Below are 13,786 nucleotides of genomic sequence, written 5' to 3'. Positions count from 1 at the left end.
ACTAATTAAACCCCGAAGGGCTGAAGAATTGAGCTCCCTTCCACTAGGCTGGTTTGCCTGCCCCAGGACACTTCTCAGGAGTATGGGGTCCGAGCTCAGCTTGGAGGTTATTTAAAGGGGAAGGGGGCATGGGTGCTGCGTTGTTCTGTGAGTGTTGAGATGTTTGTAGCTGCCCTCCACTTCCCAGAGGGTTAATCTCTGTGTTTTAGGGCCCTGCTCCCCAGAGGCAGGCCTGATTCTTCTTGTGGGCTTCCTGCAGAGAAACAACCCCCCCCCCCCCGCCCCAGGGCCAAAGGTGGCCTGGGGTTACTGTCCAAGGAGTTCTCTGAGGGGGGTCTCACAGCGTGCGGAACCAGCAGGGGAAATGATTTCATGGTGTTCAAGGAGCAAAACACATTCATTGCATTTCTCATGACCACATGCGACCAGAATTGATGCCAGGTAACCCTTGGCAGCCTGTAGGGGAGCCCTGCAGGGGCCTTCCTGGGCCCCTCTAGGAGCACCCAGGCTTTTGGGCCCTGTGGCCATGGTGAGGTGCCCCCTCTCCCAAAGCCCTGAAGACCACAGTGCCCTGACCCCTGTCCCAAGGGGCCGAGTTGGGCTTCTCAGTGGAGCTGGTGGATGCAACTGTCCTGGGAGTCCCAGACCTCACCGGGGGGCACTTGAAGGCTTGGGGCTGACAAGCATCTCTCCTTGAGAAGCACAGGCAGCAGAGAGTATAAACTGGGGGCAGGGGATGTTGACTCCCTCCTGGGGGCAGTTAGGGAACCGTGGTGATTCAAGCTGCTTTCATGGGGCAGGCATGCAGCCTGAGCTGGGTGCTTCGGGGTTGAAGCAACCCTCTTTCCCGTTTGATCTTCTTAATTTATTTGAATGTGCACAGTCTTCTTTTCATACCTGTGGGAAGCCACTTGACTTTCTAGAAGAACGAATAGCAGTTTGAAAGAAGAGCCCAGCTAACCACCCACCCAAATTTCCTAAGTGCTCGGTGTGGGGAAGGCCGGGGGAGGGGTCTTCCGTGGCAGGGTGGGAGAGGAGAGAGGCAAGCACACAAGGTGCTCTGAGGAGCACTCCGTGTTCCTGGGTTGGGAGAGAGTGGGGTCAGGCTGCCTCTCTTGCCCACCGAGTTCCTGTGTGTGTGGCCCCGAGGGAGTGGGAGGCGGCAAATGTGGATTCATTCCCATCCTAAACTGAGCTGGGATTCGAACATAGGACTCAGTGGCCCCCCGAGCCCTTGCCTTTTGGGGCTCCAGGAAGGCTCCTAGGAGTGCTGGTGCCTGAGATGAGCCTTGAGGATGTCAAGATAGAAGGAGTGAGGAGCGGGGGCATAAGAGCCTCTTGGGTGCTGGGAGGGGGAGGGGGCGTGGAATTCTAAGGGCCTTCTGGGCTGGGTCACTCACATAATCTGAGTGTTTTGCACAGATCCTGAGCTCAGTCAGACCTGCTGCTGACTAGCCAAGCATTCTCCTCTTGGCCTTGGTTTCCTCGTCTGCAAATGGCGGTGAAGCTAACTCATTGAGATACGGGGTGGGGAGTGCTCAGCATCCTGCTGCACCTCGGCCCCAGGGAACCCAGCTGGGTTATTTTGGTTGGTGGCTAGTGGAGGGTGGACAAGCAGGAGGGGTGAGGCTAGAGGCTGTTGTGAGCAGCTGAGCGTCAGGACTAAGGACGAGCATGGAGAGAGGTGAGGCAGGCTGGTCTTGGTGACAGGTTTGAAGTGGACCTTGAGTTAGGAGCCAGGATTCCAGCCTGGATCCATCCAGCCTCTACGCTCTAGGCTTGGAAGGCCCAGTAGGGAGTAGGGGGAGGGGCCTAGAGTTTTAGCCCGGGGCTCTGTCCACTCAGTTGTGTGTGGGGGGGGCAGGGTTCTGGGTGCATGGGGAGGGGTCTGGGCTTCTTTGGCTGAGCACGTACGTGGGTGTCTACAAGCGTGTGCCTTTCACAGCAGAATATGTTGCCTATACAGACATACTTATAGAGGGAGTGATCCCAGAGTCCATCATTGACTTATTTCATTGTCATCAAGAGGACTGTTAATTCTTCGTCTTTATTTGAAACCTTTGTATCTGTGCATTTATAGTTGTCATTTTTTGGGGCACATTTTATCCTCAAATACTTTTAAAAAAATTGGGTAGTGGGAGAATGTATTTGCTCAGCGATTTGTCACTCTCTGTGTGTGCCCATGACACGTCCAGTGTGTCAAGCCCGGGGCAGGAGGTGGGCTTATGCATAGGTGGGGGTCTTGTCCGCAGCCGCTCTGGACGTCCTCCCTTTTCCATGAACATTTCCCCCAGTAACTCGTCCATGGCGGTAACACTCACACGGGCAAACTCCTTAGACTGGAGACTTGAACCCTTTTGCCGCTAACAACAGCCTCTCTTTCCTGAAAAGTGGCTGGCAGGAAGGACTGGAAACTCAGAAAGGTGGGAAGCCACTATTTCTGTGAGTGAAGGCTTATCTGTCTTGAGGAGGTGGAGGACGGGGAGGATCAAGTGGCCGTTTCGGCAGCCTCCCCCCATAGGAGGCCCAGAGCCGAATCAGAGGCAGGATCCACAGAAAAGAGGGGACCGCAGAACCCTCTCCCACTTGGGGACATGCCAGCCCGAGGCCGGCCAGCATCTCAGGGGAAAACTAACCACTGCTTCTGAGCTGAATTGGATGCTATCAATTTGGATGATTCTTCGAGGATATAATTTTCCTCTACAAGTGTGAGGACAAGAAAGAGACACTGAGGAAGAGCCAGGGGGAAATGTGCAAATGAATATGTACAGTAGTCTCCCTGTGTATGGACACGTTTGCAGTTCCTACCAACAAGTACATTTTAACTCTCTATATAACAGTAGCCCAGCACGAGGAGACGAGTTGGCAGATCTCATCAACCTGCACAGCGAATATGGAGGCTGGCAAAATCGTAACTCAAGCTGGATTTTGTCACAGTTATCAAGGTTCTCACCAGCTAGTGTGGGCTCTTCAGGTCCCTGCCTGTGCACATAGCTACTGGGGCTTCCCTCCGGGAAGATACCTGGGAAACCATTTGGTGGTTTGGTGTATGCAAGGAAGTTTCTGTAGTATCCTAAGGCGGTGGGACAGGTAGAACTTCCTATCTCCCCGGGGTCGCTGCCAACCCTGCCATTGGGAATGTCTTCTATTTTCTTTTGGCACCTGATGCAGAACTATTTTTTCATTAAAAAAAAAAAAGGGAAACGGGGCTCCCGGGTGGCTCAGTGGGTTAAGCATCTGCCTTTGGCTCAGGTCATGATCCCGGGGTCCTGGGATGGAGCCCTGCATCGGGCTCCCTGCTCATCAGGGGAGTCTGCTTCTCCCTGTCCTTCTACCCCTCCCTGTGCTCGTGCTCTCCCTCTCTCTCTCTCAAATAAATAAAATATTAAAAAAAAAAACCAAACCTTGAAAAAAATAGGGGAACATGATTTTTACGGCAAGTGTTACTTGTATGCTTAAAAAAAAAACACTTCGGAAATGAGGGACTTCCCCTTTAACAAAAGAATAAAACTAATGTCATTTCTTGCTGTCTTTTTTCCCCTAGCAGGCGTTTACCCAGTGGATATTTTGGAAGATGACCCTGAAAGGCATCGGGAAGCAGCCCTGGCTTACTATGCCACGCTTAGGGAAGGGATGCAGCCCTCAGTAGAGCTTTTCTCTCTTCCTACGGGGGAGCAGGTATGTGTGGTCTTCCTTGTTGGTAGAGAGCTCTGTAAAATCTAACTTACTAGAAAGTAGAACGTTAGTACTAGAAAGAGTATTATAGATTTAAAAACAACAACAACTACTTCTGGAGTGAATACTAGAATAATTGCACTTTGAGAAGCAGAAGGAATTCTAGAATGGCATTCTGGAGTCCTGAGGGTAAGTCCGGTTATGCAAGGTGGTGAGTGAGACAGCCTGCTATGAATCCCACATCTATCGCTTACTAGCTGTGTGACCTTGAGCAAGTGTCTTAACTTTTTCTGGTGTTGGTGTTCTCATATCTAAAATTGGGACAATAACAGAGCTTACTGGGGTGCCTGGGTAGCTTTGTCAGGAGAGCATGGGACTCTTGATCTCAGGGTTGTGGGTTCAAGCCCCACGTTGGGTGTGGAGCCTATTTGGAGAAAAACCAAAAAAACAAAAAAACCCCCAGAACTTACCTTGTATTGTTATTACAAGGACTAAATGAGACCCTGTGTTTACGTAATGCTTGGTTGGGCCTCAGTTTCCCCATGTGTAAAATGAGGGGCTTGGTTGCTCTTTGGTCTCTAAAGTTTGGCTCAGTTTTAAAATTTTGTGGTTTGGAATGAAGTTTTGTCAATTGGAATTTGGTTACATCAATGTGATTTTTAGAACTGATAACCTTTTGGCTAAGGACTGGGAGAGAACAGAGAGAAATGAAAACCGTTTGTTAGGACGGTGGTACTGTGGGTGAAATTTTTAAAAATGCGTTATTTTGAAGAACGGTTTTTCTCATGCAGTAAGTGAAAAGAATATGTGAATCTTGGGTTGTACCTCAGTCAGTCACCTTTCTTTCAGATTTAAGTCTGATCTGTTCAAAGAGACAAGATTTTCTTGTTTTGTATGTAGAAGATTTTACTCGTACCAGATGATATCATTGCTGTCTGTCCAGCATAGTAGAGTTTTATTTCACTGTACTGAAGTTGTTCCAGAGTTCATTAGAACAGTGGCTTGTGCAGCTTATACAGTTGTGGCTTCCTTGAGACTTTGGAGATGCTAGTTCATAATCAACTCCTAGAAGAATCCCCTGGGTGATTCTACATTGTGGAGCTGCAGACTGAGGTCCCAGCACTCACACGCCTTCAGCGCCCCCTAGTGGCAGTTATGCCGAAAAAGGAAGCAAGCTCTCCCTTAGGGTTAGGGTTGCTAATTCTTTGGGGGAGCCAGGGGCTGTGGGCTGCAGGGTGGGATGGAGTGTGGGGAAGGCTAGGTGTAACCTGAGAAGCGGGTGAAATCCGAGAGCTCCGAAGGACTCTACGATGCCCTTTCAGTCCTCTGTTTTCATTTCACCCTTATTTCTGAGATTACATTACTTAAAAAAAAAACCTACTATGTAAGTATGTGCAGTGAATGAATAATTTTAGTGTTATTAGCAAAAACATAATAAAATAGGACAGCCCTTAAAAAAAGTTGTTTTTATGTGATAGGAATGCTGAAAGGACTTTATAAATTTTCATGAGAATATTTTCAATTGTTTTCCTACCATTTTGGCATTTCCTTAAGAAATTGTAGACACGCCCTATCACTTAGCAGTTGAAATAGTCTCATTTGGGGTAGTATCAGAGTTCCTCATTGCTTTTGCAAATTTAACTTTTCTTTTGGAATCCTGAGAAATTTTTCCAAACGAAAAGAAAGATGAGAAGGTGGTTTGAGGATATATCACACCACATTGCTCTGGTTCTCGGAAAAGTCCTAATTAACTGTTTCCAGTCTTTTTTTTTTTTTTTAAAGATTTTATTTATTTATTCATAAGAGACAGAGAGAGAGAGGCAGAGGGAGAAGCAGGCTCCCTGCCAAGCAGGGAGCCCGATGTGGGACTCGATCCCAGGACCCTGGGATCATGACCTGAGCCGAAGGCAGACGCTTAACCATCTGAGCCACCCAGGCGCCCGTAACTGTTTCCGGTCTTGAAACTGCCCTATCACATTTAAAATACAATAATACTTATTGATTTTTCTGGCAATAAACCAGGGTATGCTCGTTGTATAATATTTAGGAACTATCACCAGGGACAGAGAAAATGAAAAAAAATCACAGTTAACTGCTGTGAATATTTTGACGTGTTTCCATGATTTTTATTTCTGCATATACTTTTTAAACATTCAGGTCTCTCTCACAATACAGTCCGGTCGGTAATAAACATCTTTCCATGTCGATACAATGCTTTGTACATTTTTTAAAAAAGATTTTATTTATTTATTTATTTATTTTTAAAATTTTTTATTCTTATGTTAATCCCCATACATTACAGCATTAGTTTTAGATGTAGTGTTCCATGATTCATTGTTTGTGCATAACACCCAGTGCTCCATGCAGAACGTGCCCTCCTCAATACCCATCACCAGGCTAACCCATCCTCCCAGCCCCCTCCCTCTAGAACCCTCAGTTTGTTTTTCAGAGTCCATCATCTCTCATGGTTTGTCTACCCCTCCGATTTCCCCCCCTTCATTCTTCCCTCCTGCTACCTTCTTCTTCTTTTTTTTTTTTTCTTAACATATATTGCATTATTTGTTTCAGAGGTACAGATCTGAGATTCAACAGTCTTGCACAATTCACAGCGCTTACCAGAGCACATACCCTCCGCAGTGTCTATCACCCAGTCATCCCATCCCTCCCACCCCACCCCCCACTCCAGCAACCCTCAGTTTGTTTCCTGCAGTTAAGAATTCCTCATATCAGTGAGGTCATATGACACATGTCTTTCTCTGTTTGACTTATTTCGCTCAACATAATACCCTCCAGTTCCATCCACGTTGTTGCAAATGGCAAGATCTCATTCCTTTTGGTGGCTGCATAATATTCCATTGTATATATATATATATACCACTTAGTCTTTATCCATTCATCTGTCAACGGACATCTTGGCTCTTTCCACAGTTTGGCTATTGTGGACATTGCTGCTATAAACATCGGGGTGCACGTACCCTTTCGGAACCTTACTTTTGTAACTTTGGGGTAAATACCCAGTAGTGCAATTGCTGGATCACATGGTAGCTCTATTTTCAACTTTTTGAGGAACCTCCATACTGTTTTCCAGAGTGGCTGCACCAGCTTGCATTCCCACCAACAGTGTAGGAGGGTTCCCCTTTCTCCACATCCCCGCCAACATCTGTCGTTTCCTGACTTGTTAATTTTAGCCATTCTGACTGGTGTGAGGTGGTATCTCATTGAGGTTTTGATGTGGATTTCCCTGATGCCGAGCGATATTGAGCACTTTTTCATGTGTCTGTTGGCCATTTGGATGTCTTCTTTGGAAAAATGTCTGTTCATGTCTTCTGCCCATTTCTTGATTGGATTCTTTGTTCTTTGGGTGTTGAGTTTGATGAGTTCTTTATAGATTTTGGATACTAGCCCTTTATCTGATATGTCATTTGCAAATATGTTCTCCCATTCTGTCGGTTGTCTTTTGGTTTTGTTGACTGTTTCCTTTGCTTTGCAAACGCTTTTTATCTTGATGAAGTCCCAATAGTTCATTTTTGTCCTTGCTTCCCTTGCCTTTGGCGATGTTTCTAGGAAGAAGTTGCTGCGGCTGAGGTCGAAGAGGTTGCTGCCTGTGTTCTCCTTTAGGATTTTGATGGACTCCTGTCTCACATTGCGGTCTTTCAACCATTTGGAGTCTATTTTTGTGTGTGGTGTAAGGAAATGGTCCAGTTTCATTCTTCTGCATGTGGCTATCCAATTTTCCCAACACCATTTGTTGAAGAGACTGTCTTTTTTCCATTGGACATTCTTTCCTGCTTTGTCAAAGATGAGTTGACCATAGAGTTGAGGGTCCATTTCTGGGCTCTCTGTTCTGTTCCATTGATCTATGTGTCTGTTTTTGTGCCAGTACCATGCTGTCTTGATGATGACAGCTTTGTAATAGAGCTGGAAGTCCGGAATTGTGATGCCACCAGCTTTGCTTTTCTTTTTCAACATTCCTCTGGCTATGTGGGGTCTTTTCTGGTTCCATACAAATTTTAGGATTATTTGTTCCATTTCTTTGAAAAAAGTGGATGGTATTTTGATGGGGATTGCATTGAATGTGTAGATTGCTCTAGGTAGCATTGACATCTTCACAATATTTGTTCTTCCAATCCATGAGCATGGAACGTTTTTCCATTTCTTTGTGTCTTCCTCAATTTCTTTCCTGAGTATTTTATAGTTTTCTGAGTACAGATCCTTTGCCTCTTTGGTTAGATTTATTCCTAGGTATCTTATGGTTTTGGGTGCAATTGTAAATGGGATCGACTCCTTAATTTCTCTTTCTTCTGTCTTGTTGTTGGTGTATAGGAATGCCACTGATTTCTGTGCATTGATTTTATATCCTGCCACTTGACTAAATTCCTATATGAGTTCTAGCAGTTTTGGGGTGGAGTCTTTTGGGTTTTCCACATAAAGTATCATATCATCTGCAAAGAGTGAGAGTTTGACTTCTTCTTTGCCAATTTGGATGCCTTTTATTTCTTTTTGTTGTCTGATTGCTGTGGCTAGGACTTCCAATACTATGTTGAATAGCAGTGGTGATAGTGGACATCCCTGCCGCGTTCCTGACCTTAGGGGGAAAGCTCTCAGTTTTTCCCCATTGAGAATGATATTCGCTGTAGGTTTTTCATAGATGGCTTTTATGATATTGAGGTATGTACCCTCTATGCCTATACTCTGAAGAGTTTGGATCCAGAAAGGATGCTGTACTTTGTCAAATGCTTTTTTGCATCTATTGAGAGGATCATATGATTCTTGTTCTTTCTTTTGTTAATGTATTGTATCACATTGATTGATTTGAGGATGTTGAACCAACCTTGCAGCCCAGGGATAAATCCCACTTGGTCGTGGTGAATAATCCTTTTAATGTACTGTTGGATCCTAATAGCTAGTATTTTGGTGAGAATTTTTGCATCCATATTCATCAGGGATATTGGTCTATAATTCTCCTTTTTGATGGGGTCTTTGTCTGGTTTTGGGATCAAGGTAATGGTAGCCTCATAAAATGAGTTTGGAAGTTTTCCTTCCATTTCTATTTTTTGGAACTGTTTCAGAAGAATAGGTATTAATTTTTCTTGAAATGTTTGGTAGAATTCCCCTGGGAAGCCATCTGGCCCTGGGCTTTTGTGTTTTGGGAGATTTTTGATGACTGCTTCAATTTCCTTAGTGGTTATAGGTCTGTTCAGGTTTTCTATTTCTTCCTGGTTCAGTTTTGGTAGTTGATACATCTCTAGGAATGCATCCATTTCTTCCAAGTTATCTAATTTGCTGGCATAGAGTTGCTCATAATATGTTCTTATAATTGTTTGTATTTCGTTGGTGTTGGTTGTGATCGCTCCTCTTTCATTCATGATTTTGTTGATTTGGATCATTTCTCTTTTCTTTTTGATAAGTCTGGCCAGGGGTTTATCAATCTTGTTAATTCTTTCAAAGAACCAGCCTCTAGTTTCGTTGATCTGTTCTAATGTTCTTTTGGTTTCTATTTCATTGATTTCTGCCCTGATCTTATGATTTCTCTTCTCCTGCTGGGTTTAGGCTTTATTTGCTGTTCTTTCTCCAGCTCCTTTAGGTGTAGGGTTAGGTTGTGTACTTGAGACCTTTCTTGTTTCTTGAGAAAGGCTTGTATCGCTATATACTTTCCTCTTAGGACTGCCTTTGCTGCATCCCAAAGATTTTGAATAGTTGTGTTTTCATTTTCATTGGTTTCCATGTATTTTTTAAATTCTTCTTTAATTTCCTGGTTGACACATTCATTCTTCAGTAGGATGCTCTTTAGCCTCCATGTATTTGAGTTCTTTCCGACTTTCCTCTTGTGATTGAGTTCTAGTTTCAAAGCATTGTGGTCTGAAAATAGGCAGGGAATGATCCCAATCTTCTGGTACCGGGTGAGACCTGATTTATGACCTAGGATGTGATCTATTCTGGAGAATGTTCCATGGGCACTAGAGAAGAATGTGTATTCCATTGCTTTGGGATGGAATGTTCTGAATAGGTCTGTGAAGTCCATTTGGTCCAGTGTGTCATTTAAAGTCTTTATTTCCTTGTTGATCTTTTGCTTAGATGATCTGTCCATTTCAGTGAGGGGGGTGTTAAAGTCCCCCACTATTATTGTATTGTTGTTGATGTGTTTCTTTGCTTTTGTTATTAATTGCCTTATATAATTGGCTGCTCCCATGTTAGGGGCATAGATATTTACAATTGTTAGATCTTCTTGTTGGATAGACCCTTTAAGTAGGATATAGTGTCCTTCCTCATCTCTTATTACAGTCTTTGGTTTAAAATCTAATTTGTCTGATATAAGGATTGCCACCCCAGCTTTCTTTTGGTGTCCATTAGCATGGTAAATGGTTTTCCACCCCCTCACTTTCTTTCTTTTTTTTTTTTTTAAGATTTTATTTATTCATGACAGACAGACAGAGAGAGAGAGAGAGAGAGGCAGAGGGAGAAGCAGGCTCCCAAGGAGCAGGGAGCCCTATGCGGGACTCGATCCCAGGACCCTGAGATCATGACCCGAGCCGAAGGCAGACGCTTAACCATCTGAGCCACCCAGGCGCCCCTCCACCCCCTTACTTTCAATCTGGGGGTGTCTTTGGTTCTAAAATGAGTCTCTTGCAGACAGCATATCGATGGGTCTTGTTTTTTAATCCAATCTGATAGCCTGTGTCTTTTGATTGGGGCATTTAGCCCATTTACATTCAGGGTAACTATTGAAAGATAGGAATTTAGTGCCATTGTATTGCCTGTAAGGTGACTGTTACTGTATATCGTCTGTGTTCCTTTCTGGTCTATGTTGCTTTTAGGCTCTCTCTTTGCTTAGAGGACCCCTTTCAAGATTTCTTGTAGGTCTGGTTTTGTGTTTGCAAATTCCTTTAGTTTTTGTTTGTCCTGGAAGCTTTTTATCTCTCCTTCAATTTTCAATGACAGTCTAGCTGGATAGAGTATTCTTGGCTGCATATTTTTCTCATTTAGTGCTCTGAATATATCCTGCCAGTCCTTTCTGGCCTGCCAGGTCTCTGTGGATAGGTCTGTTGCCAATCTAATGTTTCTACCCTTGTAGGTTACATATCTCTTGTCCCGAGCTGCTTTCAGGATTTTCTCTTTGTCTCTGAGACTCGTAAGTTTTACTATTAGATGTTGGGGTGTTGACCTATTTTTATTGATTTTGAGAGGGGTTCTCTGTGCTTCCTGGATTTTGATGCCTGTTTCCTTCCCCGAATTAGGGAAGTTCTCTGCTATAATTTGCTCCATTATACCTTCTGCCCCTCTCTCTCTTTCTTCTTCTTCTGGGATCCCAATTCTTCTTTTTTTTTTTTTGAAAATATAATAAATAGCTTTATTAATAAATTTAGTCTTTTTAGTATTAGAGGTAATATGTCTAAAACACATAGCACAGGGATGAACAGATTGTAATAGATCTTCAGGGAAGAGGGACTATTTTTAACTTAACATTTAAGAAAAAAACTGAAACATTGGAAAAGCTGTAAATTGTACAGTGAATCCCCACATACCCACTACCTAGATTCTCTAAATGTAACATTTGGTTATGTTGCTCTCTCACATGTCTGTGAGAAAGGACATTGACCATCTCCATCTTGACCTCAAACTTTCTTTTTTTTTAATTTTCTTTTGTTTTTTTAAATTTTTTTATTCTTATGTTAATCCCCATACATTACATCATTAGTTTTAGATGTAGTGTTCCATGATTCATTGTTTGTGCATAACACCCAGTGCTCCATGCAGAATGTGCCCTTCTCAATACCCATCACCAGGCTAACCCATCCTCCCACTGCCCTCCCCTCTAGAACCCTTAGTTTGTTTTTCAGAGTCCATTGTCTCTCATGGTTCATCTCCCCCTCCGATTTCCCCCCCTTCATTCTTCCCTCCTGCTACCTTCTTCTTCTTCTTTTTTTTTTCTCTTAACATATATTGCATTATTTGTTTCAGAGGTACAGATCTGAGATTCAACAGTCTTGCACAATTCACAGCGCTTACCAGAGCACATACCCTCCGCAGTGTCTATCACCCAGTCATCCCATCCCTCCCACCCCACCCCCCACTCCAGCAACCCTCAGTTTGTTTCCTGCAGTTAAGAATTCCTCATATCAGTGAGGTCATATGATACATGTCTTTCTCTGTTTGACTTATTTCGCTCAACATAATACCCTCCAGTTCCATCCACATCGTTGCAAATGGCAAGATCTCATTCCTTTTGGTGGCTGCATAATATTCCATTGTATATATATACCACCTCTTCTTTATCCATTCATCTGTCGATGGACATCTTGGCTCTTTCCACAGTTTGGCTATTGTGGACATTGCTGCTATAAACATCGGGGTGCACGTACCCTTTCGGATCCCTACTTTTGCATCTTTGGGGTAAATACCCAGTAGTGCAATTGCTGGATCACAGGGTAGCTCTATTTTCAACTTTTTGAGGAACCTCCATACTGTTTTCCAGAGTGGCTGCACCAGCTTGCATTCCCACCAACAGTGTAGGAGGGGATCCCAATTATTCTAATGTTGTTTCGTCTATGGTATCGCTTATCTCTCGAATTCTGCCCTCGTGATCCAATAGTTGTTTATCTCTCTTTTTCTCAGCTTCTTTATTTTCCATCATTTGGTCTTCTATATCACTGATTATGTCTTCTGTCTCATTTATCCTAGCAGTTAGCACCCCCATATTTGATTGCACCTCATTAATAGCCTTTTTGATTTCAACTTGGTTAGATTTTAGTTCTTTTACTTCTCCAGAAAGGGTTTCTCTAATAACTTCCATGCTTTTCTCAAGTCCAGCTAGTATCTTTAAAGTGATGATTCTGAACTCTAGATCTGACATCATACTAATGTCCGTATTGAGTAGGTCCCTGGCAGTCGGTACTACCTCTTGTTCTTTTTGTTGAGGTGATTTTTTCCGTCTTGTCATTTTGTGCAGAGGAGAATAGATTAATGAGAGAACAAAATGCTAGCAGAGTAACAACGTCCCCAGAAAATATACTCTAAACAAATCAGAAAAGATCTGAAGCAGTGGGAAAAGATAGGGAAAGAGAGAAAAAAGGAAAAAGGAAAAAAAAAGAAAAAGAAAAAGATAAAGATAAAAACAAACAAAAAGAGAACAAAACAAAAAAAACAGAATGTGATCAAATATGATCAGGCTGGTATATAGATCAGTGCCACACACTAGATTTGGGGTGTATTTTGGTCTTTTAGAAGAAAGTGCCTCCCAAAATTTTAAAGAAAGAAAAACTTATATATGTACAAAAATAAGGGTTGACATGATGAAGGGATGGAATATGACTGTAAAGATGGAAATTATAAAAAAATTTATAAAAGGAATTGATAAGAAGTTGTTTGAAAAAAGAAAGAAGAGGATTTAAAAAAAGAAAAAAGAAAAAAAAAAGGGAGAGAATGTGATCAGGCAGGGGAGTAGAAAAAAACCATTTACTAGAGATTTAGGGTATATTTTGATCTGTTAGAAGAAACTATCTCAAAATTTTAAAGAGAGAACAACTTATATATATATGCCAAAAATACGGGTAACTACTATGAAGTGATAGAATATGACTCTAAAAATGAAAAATAAAAATGTTTTTTAAAAAAGGGATTGATAAGATGTTCGTTGAAAAAGGGAAAAAGAAAAATTAAAAAAAAAAAATTAACTTTGGAAGAGTAAAGAACCATGGTAAAAAAGCCATGAATTCTATGTGCAGTAGTCCCCTAGCGCTGGAGTTCTGCCCTTCTCATTGATCGGTAAACTTGGTCTTGGCTGGCTGTTCTCGCTGATCTTCTGGGGAGGGGCCTGTTGCCATGGTTCCCAAATGTCTTTGCCGGAGGCGGAATTGCCCCGCCCTTGCCCAGTCCAGGCTAAGTAATCTGCTCGGGTTTGCTCTCCGGGGCTTTTGTTCCCTGCGAGCTTTCCGTGCAGCTTTGGAGGCGGAGAGTGAAAATGGCGGCCTCCCAATCTCCGCCCCGGAGGAGCCGAGAACTTGGGGCCTCGCTCCTCAGTGAGCCCCCAGAGAAAATCCGTCAGTCACTCCCGTCTCCCCGGTCTCCGGCCGCACTCTGCGCTCGCCCGGCCTGCGACCACGCGCCTCCACCT

The 13,786-nt window shown here is 43.4% G+C and overlaps 1 protein-coding gene across 1 annotated transcript in view; it reads left to right on the top strand.

Moving 5' to 3' along the window:
• The first annotated feature begins 1,674 nt into the window (after positions 1–1,674).
• Positions 1,675–13,786, top strand: part of LOC123862269 (protein FAM169B-like) — a 62,787-nt gene continuing 50,675 nt past the window's right edge. Inside the window, exons 1-2 of the mRNA XM_064569714.1 lie at positions 1,675–1,684; positions 3,545–3,678. Of these exons, the coding sequence (XP_064425784.1) occupies positions 1,675–1,684; positions 3,545–3,678 (144 nt within the window). The remainder of the gene's footprint in view (positions 1,685–3,544; positions 3,679–13,786) is intronic.

The sequence above is a fragment of the Mirounga angustirostris genome, unplaced genomic scaffold (assembly GCF_029215605.1).
Source record: "Mirounga angustirostris isolate CCGP_5_RB_7025 unplaced genomic scaffold, mMirAng1.0.hap1 SCAF_9, whole genome shotgun sequence".
Classification (NCBI taxonomy): Eukaryota; Metazoa; Chordata; class Mammalia; order Carnivora; family Phocidae; genus Mirounga; species Mirounga angustirostris.
This window is presented reverse-complemented; position numbering and strand designations above follow the sequence as displayed.